Source organism: Salminus brasiliensis, chromosome 23 (assembly GCF_030463535.1).
Source record: "Salminus brasiliensis chromosome 23, fSalBra1.hap2, whole genome shotgun sequence".
NCBI classification, from domain to species: Eukaryota; Metazoa; Chordata; class Actinopteri; order Characiformes; family Bryconidae; genus Salminus; species Salminus brasiliensis.
Genome location: NC_132900.1, coordinates 10770658 through 10788111, shown reverse-complemented (window position 1 = coordinate 10788111; position 17454 = coordinate 10770658). Strand labels below are relative to the sequence as shown.

Below are 17454 nucleotides of genomic sequence, written 5' to 3'. Positions count from 1 at the left end.
GATACAATGCCACTGATGCCATTAGAGCAGCACGCCTGTCACCGAGATGGATGGAGGGAGAAAGGGAGGTGGAGAGAAGGAGGGAGGAGTGTGACAGGAATGCAACTGGAGCTCTTCTGTCATTGTCTTTTTCTGTGCGGACTTTCATCACATTCCTCTCTCTTTTTGTCTTCTTAAAAACACAGTAAAGCTATCTCTCTACATCTATTGGCCACTTCATTAGAAACCCATACCATACAGGGCCACCATACTGGAGAGCAGTTACAGATAGTAGTGTTGGATAATGCTGATATATCAAAGTATCGCAAGATTAAGTTTTTGCAATACTATCGATTCTCATCGATAAAACACCTTTTATTTATTTGTTTCATTTATTGTTTATTTTTTACCCAATTTTCTCCCCAGTTGAGCTAAACCAATCCACCCACCAACTCACTAGGACCCCACCCGCCCCCCATCGCTTGCAATGCTTCCCAAACTAGGATGGTGAGGACAAGCCCAAGCATCCTCCGATACATGTGAAGAAAGCCAACGGCTCTTTTCGAACTGCCATCAATGCAGCATAACTAGGCAACCAACGCACCAGGTATCTAGGAAGGGTTTTTAAAAAGATCTCAGAACACTTTCACTGTCCGCTAGATCATTTAAAACAACTGCCAACAAGGCCAGGTCAGGCTGTCCAAGCAAGATCAGCCCAAGAACAGACTGCAAGATGCATAAAGAAGTCTCCAACAATCCCAAAATGTCATCACAGGGCCTACAATTCTTTCTTGCCACTGTTAATGTCAAAGTCCAGCATCAGAAAGAATGACACTGCTGAAGTTACATTTACGTGGGAGGTGTGCAAGGAGGGAAACCCTGTCAAAGAAATAAACATCAGGGCAAGACTAAAGTTTGCCAGAGAAGCCCTTGACAAAGTCCAGAACTTCAGGAACAATGTGCTTTGGACTGATGAATCTTGAGTCTTGCTTGGATGACTGATGACATTAATGGCTTGTTTTAGTGCTAAAATCTAGCTGGAAGTGTTTATTAGCTGTGCGATTTTCCTCTCTTACTGTAATCTGGGCACATTAGTGTAGTACAGTAAGTGCTGCCGCTTGAAGCTTGTCGTTCATTCGCCTATTGATTCCTCTTGCAGTCCTGCCTCCGTCCACCCACTGCTGTCTAAACGTATCAGGGTTACAGATAGTTAAGAATGTCCCACAGTGCTGCTGACATTTAGAAGGCACTGGGTTTGCTTAGGCATGCCAGGAGACCAGAGGAAGGTCCTGGGGGGAAAAAGCAAATGCCTGAGTCTCAGACCATCAGTTCAACCATTAGTATCAACACTATTAACGCTAATGTAAATTTTGTAGGATCGATGGTGTATGTTACACTCAGACAGGCTCCAGAAGCCTCAAAGATGCACTATATGTCCAAATGTTTGTGGACACTCCTTCTAGTGAGTGCATTCGGCTACTTTAAGTTGTACCTGTTGCTGACACAGATGTGCCAGTGGTGCAGACAGAGCTTGTCTAGTCCCTGTAGAGAAGTACTTCCAATTGAATAGGACTCCCTGGAGAAGGTAAATGTGAACTTATTGGAACCTATTGGCTAATGTCAGTTGGCCCCCCCAGTGTTGAGCTGTGTTTCTTTGAATGATGGTTGGTGATCCATCCAATACTTTTGGGATGGGGAGTTGGGGATGAGGTGGGGTGGTGATTATCACATTCTGACCTCACTAGTGCAATCAAATCCTCACAGCGAAGCTTCAAAATCTAGTAGAAAGCTTTTCCTGGACTGTAGAGACCGAGAGATGTTTTAATATCCTTGATTTTGGAAGAAGCAATGAATGAGTAGATGTCCCAATACTTTTGTGTATATACTTTATAAGGTGCATCCATTTCTTAACATTGCCAATAGGGAGAGGAACTGTGGAGAAGCTACACATGAGCCGTAAGTCACCATGCCCAATGCCAGGTGTCAGCTAGAGGGTATAAAGCCCCCCAGCATTGTGCCGTGAAGCAGTGCAACTGTGCTCTCTTGAGTAATTGAGCTCCATCCAGTACCTTTGGGTATCACTACTGTGCTGCTTTGTCCACTGTGTTGCATTAGAACCCTCCCAGCCCTTATGTTGGTGCAGGTCCCTGAACAGTTTAAATTTGCTGTTGCGGAAAAGTTTCTCTTCATGCATCCAGCGTTTGACTAACATCAGCAGCAGCGCATTTACATTAAGGTCTATTAGGAGCATAGGAAAACCACTGATACTAATTGAGGTCATTGATTTGGTGTGCTCTGACCTTTTAAAATAAGTGTGTGTGTGTGTGTGTGTGTGTGTGTGTGTGTGTGTGTGTGTGTGTGTGTGTGTGTGTGTGTGTGTGTGTGTGAGAGAGAGAGAGAGAGAGAGAAAAAACCCCATTTCAGTGTTAAGCCTTTTTTGTTTTTTTGGGTCACTGCAAGACATTACAATTAATCTACACCTCACACACAATCATTCCAGCTTCAAATAATGTTGCGAAGTGAACCGTCAGCCATGCAAAAGGTCAGGCCTGTTTAACTCAGCCTCCATTCCATTACACACATTTCTACTACTAATAATAATGAGAAGGAGGAGGAAGCAGCAGGAGAAGAAGAAACACAAGAAGGAGCCAAGGAGCAGAAGAGGCCGCAGGAGAAGGAGACGAAGAGGTAGAGTAAAGGCAAGACAGAGAAGCAGAGGAAGGGAGAAATGTAAAAGCAGAGGAAGGAGAAGGAAATGATGAAGAAAAAGATTAAGGAGCAGGAGAAGCAGAGGAAGGAGGAGAAAGAGAAGGAGAGCAGAAGAAGCAGAGAAAGGAAGAGAATAAGAAGCAGAAGAAGGAAACCGAGCAGTAGAAGCAGGAGAAGAAGGAGGAAGCAGGATGAAAAGAATAAACAGAAGTAGGTGAGGGAGACCCAGAGGAGGCAGAATGAGAGGTAGAGAGAGAGGAGAAGCAAAAGGACAAGTAGACTGAGCTAAAGATGAAGCAGAAGAAGGGGAGAAAAAAAGAGAAGGAGAACAAGAAGCAGAACTCCAGAGAAAGCAGATCTACGGCTCCACAGCTCAATGCTGGGACATTTATACCCCTTTAGCAGATGCTTAGCATTCATGTCATTCATTAGCAACTTCATGTGGAATTCTCCAGAATGTCCCACGTCCAGAGAAATCGACCCTTCCTCTCAAGAGAGGCCACTTGTCACTTCAAGACTTGATCACTGCAACTCCCTTCTGGCTGGTCTCCCTTATCTTATCCAGAATGCAGCGGCACGGGTCGTCTTCAGCTTCAGCCATATCAATCCACTGCTGCGTTCTCTTCACTGGCTTCCTGTAGCTGCCGCCCGCATCAGATTCAAAACCTTGACACTGGCCTACAAAGCCAAGACTGGACCAGCCCCTCCGTACTTGATGGCATTGGTCAAAAGCAGATCTGCACCAAGAGCACTGAGAGCTTCGAGTACGGCTCTGCTCGACCCGGCATCCCTCAAAATCCATGGAAGGCAAGCGTCCAGGCTTTTTTCTGTCATGGCACCGAAGTGGTGCATCAAACTTCCCCTGGGTGTCCGTAGTGCCTAAGCTTAGAGGTCTCTTTGAATTCTAGTCTATTCAAACTAGCTAAGGTTATAACAGAGAAGCAGTTATGTAAGTCTCTCTGGATAAGAGCGTCTGCCTAATGCCGTAAATGTAAATGAAAAACTTATTCAACTGTCGGTGCTTTTCAGTGGAGAGGAGGGAGGGGGTGTTATGGCCTTCTAGCCAATGCTCCAGAACATCCCATTCTATAGAGAATGCTGTGTATGGAGTGTCTGGATCTTTCTAGACCTAAAAACCCATGTAGAATACTACACACAACTACACAACGAGCTCCAGAGCGAGCTTGTCTCTTTATTTTGCACAGTCAAATAAAAAGTATGTCAGCCCAAGCCTGGGCCGAGCAGCCTTATGAATATAATTACATTATAGCTGGAACAGGCCAACTCGCAGTGCACTGACAGAACTTATTAAGATGATTTTGAGCGAGAGGGGATTAACTGCGACATAGTTTTGGCTTGTGTCAGTGGTGGCACGATCTCTTCCACTGCCGTTAATCTTTCCGTGTGGGTGTGCGAGTGTGCGTTTTTTGTGTGCCAGTGTGTGCATAGCGATGTGTGTGTGTGTGTGCGTGTGTGTGTCCTGTGCAAGCGGATGAACACTAGCGCTAAAGATGAATGTCATGGAACGTGGGAAGTGTGTTGTCACGCAGCTCACTCGTCACTTGCTGTTTCCCTTGCTGTCCTTTTTTCTGGGAGCATCCTACGTACCTACAAGCATGCAGGAAGGTGCTTAACAGGGGCAGGAGTTATCATATATTTGATATCTGATTTTGTTTGTTTGTTTGTTTTCTGTTACTATTTTTATCAGTTTAACTAAAAGTTTGTGAATCAATTTCTATTTATTTTAAATATATTTTTTTATATAAAGTGCTATATACATGTATAGCTTATTATATATAACTATAGCTTATTTTGCTATATATATCGTGTTTATGATGTGGTTTTTGTAGTATTATTATTGTGCCTATTTTATTGATCGTAGCATTGATATAATGTATTCTGTACATTTAACATATACATTACAAATAAAGCAATAATCATATTATTATTAGTAGTAGTATTAGTAGTAGTAGTAGTAGTAGTAGTAGTATAACTCATGTTTACCTGATATATACTTTTATATTATGTAATATATGAATGAATTATAATTTATAATAATTTTTTTATTACTACTACTACTACTACTAGTAATAATAATAATAATAATATACATACATACATACATACACTATATAGACAAAAGTATTGGGATACCTGCTCATTCATTGTTTGTTCTAAAATCTAGGGTATTAAAAGAGTTTATCCTCTTTTTGCTGGTGTAACTGTCTCTTCTGTCCAGGGAAGACTTTCCGCTAGATTTAGGAGCCTTCTGTGAGGATTTGATTGCATTCAGAGACAACAGCATTATCACCACCCCACCTCGCAACTCCCCAGCTGATCCTAAAAAGTATTGGATGGAGCACCTTTCATCATTCCAGAGAACACAGTTTCACTGCTCCACAGCTCAATGCTGGGGGGCTTTATACCCTCTAACCCACACCTGGCATTAGGCATGCTGCCATTAGGTTTATGTTTTTATCTGCTTCTGAGCTTCCTATTGACAATACTTCTCTACAGGTAGACACTTAAAGTAACTGAAAGCATTCATTACAAGGGGTGTCCACAAACATTATTTCCCTATTTCCCCACACAGAAGCCTACCTGGTCTTCATTTCTCTGTCTAGCTCCCTCTCCCTCCCTCTCCCCTATATCTGTCCATCAGTTAGATAACTCTGTCACTGGGTCACTGCAAGCTTATGGTTTCGCCACGTTTCATAACCCGCTTCAATCCAGACAGATTGTTTCTACTTGCCACATGTGTGTGTTTAGGTGTGTGTACCTGTGTGTGTGTGGTGGGTGCTGCAACCCAGCAGCTTTTCCACTCGTTTCGTCCTGCATCAGTGATCTGACGCCTGTCCTGGTCCTGTACTGATAAGACGTCTTCAGTGTGGGAGATTAAACGTGCTGCAGCAGCTGTACAAGCCTGCTTCCTCTGACCGGCTCTGGCGTGTGCCGGTGCTGCAGAAGAACAGGCTTCATTATTCCGACTCAGAAATGGCATTTAGACCTGATTTGATCACTCAGCTTAAAGCGGTAGCACAGTTTATTAATAAATACCCCATAAAGTACTCAAAATGGATATGCAGAAACTTGAAGCTCGACAATTAGCACTGATGGGGTCTTCCACACATATTTCAAGTTAAGCAGTCCCAGATAGACTGGTTGGTGTGTTCTGTTTTGTGTCGCTATCCGTAATAGCAGTCTAGTAGAACATTCCTTGAGGTTCTTTTGAAGTCCTCTGGTTTGAGTTTATTGCTTTAGGTCAATTACCCTGCTTTGTCTCTGGCCTGCTTCGTCCAGTCTTTGTCCAGTCTTCGGCAACAAAGACTTTGTCCACACAGCTTTGTGAAGCTGCTAATAGTCCTGCTTACATATGTAGTGAAAGTCAGAACTGTTGGAGTTAGATAGCCTATACTGACCAAAGAATGGAGCTCAAGGTGTTGAAGCTGAATCTCTCCTTCTGCCTTAAAATGAAGCATCTTGTTTTCACACCTGCACTTTTTAGTCCGGTTAAATCGGACCTTGGCTTGTTTTCAAACTCTTGGTGCTATGAACGATTCTATAAACGATTCAATTTAATTCAGTACAACTCAGAATTATTTCTGTGGCACTTTTCACAACGAATGTTGTCTAAAAGCAGCTTTACAGAGATCCGGGTCTGAGCCTCTTTTGAGCAAACCAAGGGCAACGGTGGCAAGGAAAAACTCCTTCAGATCGAGGGAAAGAGACTTTGAGAAACAAATGCCATCTCTGCTGTTGCTCCAGGAATGCGTACTAATCCATCCCAGACAGGTCTGACTAATCTGACCAAGCAGAGAGAACGTTCTCATGCAGCTTGTTGTGAGGCATTTTGGTGCGTTAGGATTTTTCTGTTTTTTTTGGGGGTTTTTTTATCCCGGCCAGAGCAAACCAGCTATATGCAGGAAAAAGTCCTTAAACTGGTACATTGGCTTTGAGACCAATTAGCAACGGCTTCTAACCACTAATAGTCTTTAATACCTCAGCACAGGTATTAGAGACTATTAGTAAAATGCTTCAGACACAAGCAAAGATGATGAAGACTTAAAAGTAAGGCTGGAAGCCTAACTGTTAGCAATAAGCTTTCAGCTGTGTTACTCTTATCCTTGTTAGCACTAGAGGCACTAGAGGCGCTAGAGGTTTAGTGCCTAAAGAGTCAGCGGTTAGCATTGTTCAACATGTTTATTATTACATTTTTATTAGTTAATGGTTTCCAACACATTGGTTGATCTGAAATCATGCTTCTATGCCATTTCTGGTTGTTTTGTGTATATAAAAAGACAAACATAATTAACAACAATTTGTTCTGTTATTATTATTATTATTATTAATAATAATAATAATAATAATAATAATAATAATTAATTGTTCCGGTACGTAAACACATTATAATACATAAACATGGTTTAGGTATGCTCCTTTACGTTTGTGTATAAAATAATAATTTTATACTATTCTATTATTATATACTAATTAATTATTCAACTAATTATGCTTGTAGTTATTATGAACCTGCTTTGTTATTTGATTCATGATTATGTCTCAGTTTTATTCTTATTATTCTGTCAGGTTTTTGCTGACCTAATTCAGGCTGTAGTATTTGAGATATCGTCACTGCTCCAGCTCCGGATGATTTGCTCTGATTGTGCGTTTTAGGCTGTTTTCACAGCTTTTTGATTAGATGTGAGGTTTTTGTGTAGCAATAGATTTTTAACGTTATTTTTCCTTATAGGAATGAATGGGGTGCAGAAGTTCACTAGTAACACCCAATCAACCACATAGCAACAGCATAGAAACCACCTGGCAACACCATAGCAACAACCTATAGCAATAGCAGTTTTCCTTAGTGACCACATAGCTACAGCCTTGCAACTGCCTGGAATGGGAACAGCTTAAGCTGAGCAAGCATTTTGTGTTTTTAAGGAAATGCACTTTTCTAGTTTTTATTCATGTTTAAATCACAATCTTAGTTATAGTGTTTAAGATAGATTAATAACTGAATAAGTCTGCTCTTTGCTGTGACTGTGACATTTTAGGCTTTAGCGTGCTGTTTTTGACAGCAGAGCAGTTATCCAAAAGTGCAGATCCATCAACGTATTCTGGTTTTTGAGAGCAAGAAATGAGATTTGAAAACTGAGCTGTTATATGGCATTATTTGGTTGTCGCATTTGAAATGGATTAACCATAGCTTCGAGTGTTTGGAGTGAGAATTTTTAGCCTTGGGGTGAAATTCGCAGCTATTTGCTGTTACAGTTTATATGGTTGAATGCATTCAAAAAATGATCCATACTGAGTCTATTATATGATCATCTGTGGTCCTGGAGGGCGGTAGACCACCATAGTTTAGATGTTTGGAGGTTTTCTTGCTCAAGCCCAAGCACATAGTTGCCAGGTTTAGTAGACGGTGTTGGGGAAACTATCAAACTGTACTGGACTTCACTTGTTCAGGACTGAAAGAACTTTCACTTCTTCAGAAAGACAGCAGTACTATGACACCAATGACCATGGATCTGGACTAGTGTGAAAAGAAGGTCTGCTCCTGAAACCTCCTACCTATCTTACTTTAATTGTCTGTCTCAAAGTGGGTCAGTGCAAGTTCTCAGAGTTCTGTCTCTTTTTACAGTACCACATCGCTCACCATACACCGACCATGCAAAATAAAGGAGTGATACCATAAAAACCTTTTGCCATTTTTGATTCCTTAATAACCAACCAACCAATAATTAAATTAATTAATTAATTAACTTATTTACTTATTTATTTACTGTCCTCACCCACAACCCTTTCCGTGATCCCTTTGCGGCCCACAAGATGGCATTACTTAGGTCTAGTACTTCGAATACTATGGTTTTAAAACCCTGGAATTTGTCCTTCTGTCATTCTGTAGTCCACGACAGCAGGTGCGATGCCAGATATCTTGGACCTTATGAAAAGACATTACACTGGTCCCCACTACTCAACTACAAACAATTTTGCCAAAAATATTCTATTCATTCATTTTTAGGAGCCTTGTCGGTAACGGGTCCTTAGAAACCCCTCCCTTCCCCCATACAGCACCTCATTTTCTCATATCAACTCCGGAAAAGGTCCAGAGAATCCCGTCCGGACATTATCCGGAGTTGCCCTTTTGCACATGTACAGTCGTTTTTCAGTGTCAGGCAATTTTTCAGTGTCAGGCAAGGGTGGCGCCTGTGTAGTGTGTACAGGAGGCACAGCATGGCCTACTGTGAATTCTCAGGAAAATTACCTCCTCTATTCACACTGGGCTCACTCTGACACTACCCGGACTTCATACTAGGGACTGGCAGGATAAACTCTGGGTAATGTCCGATACAGCTAATCCGGAGGTTTGTGTTCACAAATACAGCTCCTCTAGGTAATGTCCAGAAAAGGTTGGGGTTTATCATGCATGTCTGAAAAGGGCTTATGGTAAACTGAATGGGAGTACCATTCAATACCATCGAAATCCAGCCTGAGCCTGAAGTTTGTAATATGGGCATGAATCAGTTTTGTGAGGATCTTTTAAAGAACCTCAATAATAACATAAAGAATCTATACCAATTTAAGGCTTTCTCTAGAACTCTTCAGCCAACCAGGACAGGCAGCTCTTAAAACTATTAGTCCTTTATAATAAATAGCTTGTTCATAGTTAATGACCTGTGTTAATGCATGTATGCTTATCTATTGTAGGTTATTTCCGGGAGCTGTTGAACCGCTCTGAGGCCTCTCTCCAGGACTCCTTCCAGACTGGTTTTGGATCCCTGTTCTCCCAGAACACCCGAGTCTTCCAAGACCTGTACTCAGACCTGCGGCACTACTACCGTGGCTCCAACCTCAACCTGGAGGAGGCGCTCAATGAGTTTTGGGCACGGCTGCTGGAGAGGCTGCTGCGGACACTCAACACACAATACAGCATCAGTGAGGACTACCTGGAGTGCGTGGCCAAGCAGTCAGAGACACTCCGGCCATTCGGAGAGACGCCCCGGGATTTCAAGCTGAAGGTCACCCGAACCTTCGTGGCTGCCAGGTCTTTCGCGCAGGGGCTTGTGGTGGCGGGGGAGGTGGTCCGAAAAGTGTCCCAGGTAAAAGAACACACATCTTACTGCTGGGTCCTAAGAAGACTTAAGACTACCTTAAATGTAGTCAATCAACCAAGACTCTTTTCTTTACTTTTGCTCTCCAGATATGAGGCTAATGTAGCAATGAATTAATCTAGCAATTAACATGAACTTGATCACCAGGTAGAATTGCCCATATGCATGCCTGAGGCACCACACATTTCTCTCAAACTGCATCTAGCTGTTAGAATTGGCTTGGTTAAGTGGCCTCTCACCCTGTGGGACACACATTTATGTAGTCTAGATAAAGTCTGTTCACAATGCCGTCTACTACTTTTTTAATATATATATATATATATATAATAAAATAAAAAAATTATATATATATATATATATATATATATATATATATTTTTTTTTTTTTTTTTTTTTTTTTTTTATCACAACGTGATGTCAGGCAGAAGCGTGTGCTGTTTTAGGCATGCACCTTTCGCAATACTAATGACATTTACTGCTACATTAGCCACATTAGCTTCAGTGACAAAAAAGAAATAAGCAGCCTCGTCCCTAACCAACCTCATTTGGGGTAAATATGGGAAATTGGGTGATTGCTTGAAAGACTTACTTTTACTTTTACTTACTTTACTTTTGCATGATGATGTGGTCATTTTTAATATCTATTATTACATCTCCTGAGATTCAACACAAGCTCAGCTATGTTGCCAGATATGCCACTCAGTAAACATTTCTATATGCTATGATGGGTCGTGGATGAAAACTGATCGCACATATACGAAATCATAGAGTAAGCAGGGAAGCCTACACCAGGGTGGAAAATATTATTCTTCTTATAATTATGATCATTATGATTCTTCTTCTTCTTCTTCTTCTATATTTTTAATAACCATCTCGATCAAGTTTTCTTGCCACCAATTTTAGGTACAAATTGTTGATTTGTATGGAAATAAAATCACTTTTTTAACTATTAAAAAAGAGAAATAAAAAATTAAAATAAATAAATAAATAATAAATACTTTTTTTTATTTCTGTGTCTAGTGTAAAATTCCTTTACACTAGACACAAGAACATTGCTGTGAGGATTTGATTAATCCCAGAGGTATTGGATGGACCTCCTTCAATCAAGAGTAGTGCAGTTCCACTGCTCCACAGCCCAATGTCAGGAGGTCTTTCCAGCCCTTTAGCTCACACTTGACATTGGCCACAGTGACCTTGCACTTAGAAGGTCTGGATATGGAGGGTGTTTTGCTTATTTCGCTGTACTTTGATGACGGAAGGAAATTGGCCATATTGACAAACTGAGCCATTGCTTGTTATTCCAGTGTCTCCAGTTTCATGGGAAAATTATCTCTCATTTTTAAGGAATCGAAAGACTGTGGGGTTCCGAAGACAACTACACTCTTAGTCTCTCAAAGAACCTTTTGTAGCACCTTTATTTTTTTAGGCATTTCAGGACGTCTAACAGGGTTAAAGAAAACAAACAGTATACCCATCTGCCTGCCAGTCTATAGACCAGTCACTCCTAGCCATCTTTCCATCTGTCCATCCTAGACTTTCCCTTGCCAGTTTTTCATCTACTTCATCTTTGATGTCTGTCTTTCCTGCCCTTCATTCCTCTGATCATACACATTTTTTCCCTCCCTCTGATCTCTCTTTTGTCGTGATTTAATGTGTCTTGGGGAAATGTTCTGTTCCTCTGTTCTGTCTTCACATCTTATCCGTCCTTCAGTACATTTGTCCTTTTTTCATTTTTTTTCCCTCTAGGCTTCTTTCCATGCATTTCCTCTTTGCATTTACTATATTCATAACACACACACAAACACATCTATATTTGCATGCAAACACAAACAGCTGTAGCTGCAAATTGATGGCAGTCTTAAAAACAACCTGAGCAGCAATATGGTTGGAAGGAAGCAGGACCGTCAGGAACAACCCTGAGGCCTGGGCAATCAACACACACACATACACACACATTGTGGATAAGGCACACGCTGTGCCATAGCAATCAGCCACTGCAGCTGCAATTAATGTCAACATTCCAGTGAAAGATGTCCTCTGCCCATCTCCACCAACACCTACACACATACATAGAGATGCTGGGCCACATACACACACATTCCCAGCCCATCCCTGTTGAAGTCTTGCTTAGAGGCCATAGGAGGTCAAGAGAAGAGCTTGTCTTGCTTCCCATCAGGGAGTAGAATCATCACAACAAGGGTGTGTTTTAGTAATGTATACATCTCAGATTGGCTCTTCTCAGATTCACTGATCTTCATGTCAGAGCTTAATGGGAACTGGTGGTGTAAAGTAAAGGGTGGCAATATGACTACGCTGATCATTATTGTAATAAAATGATGTTATTAAAATGACCATAAATTACAGTCTGTTAAAATAAGCCTTTCTGAGTTTGTGGAGCTCATCAGCAGTGCTTCCAGAATTCTGACCACCCGCACAGGGCATGTCATGGGTCACGCAACCAGAGCAGTATTGCTATTGGTCGAGGACGCAAATTTGCGTGTCAGAGTTTGGCTCCAGGTGGTCCAGCGGTCTAGTGTGCTTCCACTATGGCCGGGGGTTTTGAATCCCAACCCATGCCGCTTTGCCACGTTTGTTAAGTATTTACTGTGTCAGGGGGACGTTCTCCCCAATGTAGTCATTGCTAGTGTTATGACAGTGAAGGCTAGCATGTGGTTTTGGGGGCTTTCACATCCCCAATTTCTTTAATTATGATTTCACACCCACTAGCTGGGACTCCCCATCACACAGTGCCACCAGTGCTGGCATGTCAATATTTTGTTTATGTCCATTAGTGAATGCATTTTTAGGGATGCGCCAGTACCACTTTTTCCTTTCCGATACCAGATTATCAAGTACCTGTCCATACAGAGTCCCATTCCAATTCTGACTTTAATACTGACTTTAATAATAGATGGCTATAATCAAGTATTAAATTGAGATGGCCATCTATTGAGTATTAAAATTTATAGTGTTACACATTTTATAGGTTGTACGTTTGGATATTTTATACCAAATAGGATGTAATAAGCTTGAAAACAGCATTTACTGGTTGAATAACTACATATTTAATGTTTGGCCATAGAAGTAAACATGTTGCTGAAGCTCAACATTTGGTCTCGGAACCAAAAAAACACCACATTAAAAAAAAACAAAAAAAAAAACGTTTAATTAAATGTCTGTTTAATGGTAACTATTTACCATTTACTGGTTGTTTAAACTATACCGATACTGTGTGTAAGTGCCAGTATCATTGCCAATACTGATACGGTACCAGTATCGGTGCAACACTAATTTTTACAGCCATGCCGAGAAACGCAAGCTCAAGATTCTCCACCAGGGGTGCTGCTACACTCAGCTAGTGTGCTTCTGGGTGCATCAATTCCGTTCAATGCAGACAACAATAGCAGCATTTTAGGCTTGCTCTCTCGATTAGAAACAAACATGGGAAAAGTAGTGATCCTGTTTAGGCTGTAATGTAATCTTGTAATCACCTACTTACTTATGAATTACAGTTTTCAATTGATTTATTTATGTATTCATTTTTGTATCCTGATAACGCTGTTACATTGTATTTTGTTAAAGCACAACGCTGTGTGTGACCCTTGATGAACCATGACCTTAGGAACCCATTCAAAGGTTTCCTTGATATACCATATTAAGGCATCATATACAGAGTTCAGGGAGTATAGAGCCCTGGAAACATGGGTACGGTCCCTTTTCTTTGCCTTAAATTTGACATTTTAATACATAGATTATTCATCTAGGCTTCAGAAATGTCAGGCTAAACTTTAGTTTTATAGCTAAATGTTTAGACAAAAAAATGTATGTTAGTCATGGGTAAGAAGAATTAGCTTTGACTAAGAGTGTAATTGAAGAGTGTAGCAAACGGCATTAGGCTTCCTGCTGCCTAATTACTTTCCTATTAGCTATGGTAGAATTTTGGTCAATCCATTAGATCCAAAGCTCTTTTTGAAGAGACCAAACCAAGCCTTTTTCTGCAAATTTGCCTCTAGCACAGGGTGTACTTGCAATGTGTGTGTGTGTGTGTGTGTGTGTGTGTGTGTGTGTGTGTGTGTGTGTGTGTGTGTGTGTGTGTGTGTGTATAAATAAATGACTGTGGCTAGTCCTGGCAATCACAGCCATCATGAGCTCCACAGTAATGTCTTCATTGATTCTGTTTAATTTCCCTGAGGAACTGAGGGGAGGGAGCACCGTGCGTGAAGGAGGATTTGGGGGGGTTATTTAATTCAATAAAATGACTGACTTGTATTTGAAACTGCTCCTGCTTCCCTAAATGGAGTGATAATGCTACTCCTACCTGCCCTGGCCTGTCTTGCAATTTCACTTACTGACTGGCTGAGTGACTAACTGACTGACTGTGGGGCCCAGTTGAAAGGCGCATGTGCAAGAACTGCCTATTATTTGCCTAGGGGAGACATTTTCTCATACTGATGGTCTAAGGACTACATTTTGCCACAAAGTTAACAGGTATATGTGCTGTTGAGAGAGGATGTAGTCTTAGGTAAGCTGAGGTTGGATCTCCTTGCTTGAGGTATTATTGTAAATGGAAAGTGGTGCGAAGACGTACTGTGGCATTCATATTTGTGTCAAAGTTTGTAGCAACAGCATGTCGGCTCAACGTCGTACCTGCAACATTAGCAATGTGTGGGAAGCCAGCCTCATCCAGGAGTGCTACCACAGCGTTAGCATCGCTACTATGGTGTGCCAGCCTTGCCCAGCATTGTCACCGCAGTTCATGAGCTCTTGGGCCCTTCTTATCTAGAAACTCCGAGGTCAAGGCCAGGCCGGGTCACATATAATGGTACATGTAACATAATAGAGGTCATTTCATGCCACAGAAGCTTTTTTAAAATAAAGTGTCGAAATTTTGGTTCCAACTCCACATTGTTTGAAATGCCATTGACTATTCTATGCAGCCAGTGGAGGTCCGGCAAAACTAGGCTTGCCTGGGCTTTCTTGTTTTGTCTCTTGAACCTCATGCTGGATTGAACTCACTTTCTTTGTTCTGCCTGACTTTAATTATGGAGTCTGCTGGTGGAAGAACTGTTGTCAAGCATGTTAGCTTTGCTCTCTTAAACTCTCACTTCATAATGAACAAAGGCACACTCGATAATGACATTATCACCCAAAAAAAAAACATGATTTTTAACATATCTTACTGAAACATGACAACAGCCAGAAGGTGTTTAATTGATACACTGATTCCCTCTAGCTGTACTTATTTGTATAGGCATTCTTCACTATACTTAACTTACTTGTCTATCATTGTACTCTCTGTTACACGTGGTTGGAAGTTAAGTTTTGTCTAGAAATGCAAAGTAGAGTGTCTAGGGAAAATTGTGCAGAGGTTTGAGAATTCACCCCAATTCTGACTTGTGGAAAATGAGTCACACAGACCCTATGACCCCGTTTACTCCTGGTCACCTTATCTTTATGCTCAAATGTGGTATCAGGAAATGTGAGCGAGATAAGCACTATGTCAGGTTTTTGTTTTACGGGTCATCTTCGCATCTCGAAAGAGAGACTTGAGAAACCACACTGCGCACACAAACTGACATAGACCCTATTTATATCTGGTCATGTCATGTGTCTTGAGTGTCAGGATTATATCTGGACAAGTCCAAGCCACACAAAAGTTCAAGTGTAAACACACCAAAGATGCATTTCAAACCGATACAAATCCGGTCACTTAAACCACTGCAGGAGGTGGTCTGAAGCGTCTGATCCAGTGTGAATGCATCCAGATGCTCCAAGACACCCTGAAACACCGGTAATAATTGGCATTCAACAAACTTGCATATTCTGACCAACAGGAGACTCATTTGACTACCAACTGTAAATGCATGTGGTGAAAATCTTATAGGATACAGTTGAGATACTAGTCACATGAAGTAGCCACATGTAAACTGGGTCATAGACGTGACCCATCCTAAACTTTCACAGAGCTGGTCTCTTACAATACAGTATTTGAACAGACAGAATGAGCAAGAAACCTTAAAATAAAGCTATGGCATCATATTGCTTAATTTATTACACTCTCGGAATCAAAGAACTAGATTTTCATGATTCATGCTGGACTAGGAAACATGCTATGTAAATGAAACCTATTTTTATAATTATTATTATTATTATTATTCGATTATTAGGCTCATTGTGTTTCCTTATTTTAGCAGAGCCGCAGATTTTAGTTTTGTTCTCTTGTCCTTTCTCTGTCGGATTCTCCAAAACCTTAGGCAGGTCTTATGGGGTTTTCCTGGTAAGCAGTGGTCATTACCTCCTAAAAATGTTCCAACAAAGGTCAACCGGTAAACCACCGGCAGGATCACAGACACCTAAGACTCACTGATTGATTCGATTGGTCAGACCTGTGGTGGAGGCACCACCTCACAACTTCCCGGACTTAAAGGATCTGCTGCTGATACCTCAGGACGCCTTCCATGCCTCGATTGGTCAGATCTGTGGTGATTGCACAAGTGGAGGACCTAATCAACTGCTAGTGGCTGATCAGTGCGTGTATCAGGATGGGTCAGAGTGACCAAACATGTTTGAAAAGCTACGTCTTTGTACTGGGACGTTTACTGTCAGGTTCAACCACATGAAAGTGTTTTGCATGATGGTGTGGTTTATGCATTGCTATTGGCACATGTAAATGAACAGCTGTTAACTTGGTTATCTTTTTTCCTTCTTGCTCTATGACCAATGCTTTGTGGTTTGTGGTTGCAGCAGTTTGGCTTTAAGGTCATTTGACTGATACATTTACCAGCTTCTGATGGCAAAGGCAAAAACAGGGGAACTACTACTGATGCTGTTGCTAAACTAAAGGTCAATGAATAACACCCCCCCCACACACACACACACAAACACCTGACAAGACCCAGGAAACCCACTTTTGCAATGATATGAATCTGACACATTAGCTCAAGGTCCCTTAGACACATTGCCTTATATCGGCAAGAACAGTTGGCAGGAAGTGATGAGCAAGTCATTACCAGAAATGAAGCTGAGCATTTTTTTTGTTTGTTTGTTTCACACTGTGATCCACATCAGGATAGCTGACTAGTGACATGTCCCTGATCTTTCAGAATTTAATAAGGCATAAGTAGGTTGTTAGGATGTAAATATGATTATTCACAGTGGTTTTAATGGCGAAATTCTCTAGAGAATCCAAGTCAGAAGTGTTCACTTTGATGAATGGAGCCAGATGTCTAAAGAGTTTCATAGCTCAAAAGCTGCATCACATCACAGTTATTTTGTAAAGCGCACCTCATTTTTAAGGTAGACCGGTCGCAAAGCTACTTACAATGCACTGTAAGTTGAAAAAGTACCCATGATTTTTTTAATGTACAAGTATTTTAACTTTAATATCATGTGCAGGTTCACTGGTGATTTTGGATAGTAAATAAAATGGCTATATTTGCGCTATAGACATTTTGACACCCAGTTCCTTTCACCACCACTGCAAAGAAATACGTCTGCAAGTTCTCTACAGTAAGCAAATTTACACCAGACTCACTCTGAATGACTTTTTACATCTCAAGCATTAAAATATGCAGAAATTGAGTAGTAGTTGAGTAGTATTAGAGTAGTAGTTTGAGCAGGAGCAGGCATGGGTAATAGAATACTTGTTAAACCT

The 17454-nt window shown here is 41.2% G+C and overlaps 1 protein-coding gene across 1 annotated transcript in view; it reads left to right on the top strand.

Annotated features, from left to right (window-relative positions):
- The window catches only part of gpc1b (glypican 1b), a 109459-nt gene that overhangs the window by 70498 nt on the left and 21507 nt on the right, over positions 1-17454 (top strand). Inside the window, exon 4 of the mRNA XM_072668612.1 lies at positions 9397-9788. Within this exon, the coding sequence (XP_072524713.1) occupies positions 9397-9788 (392 nt within the window). The remainder of the gene's footprint in view (positions 1-9396; positions 9789-17454) is intronic.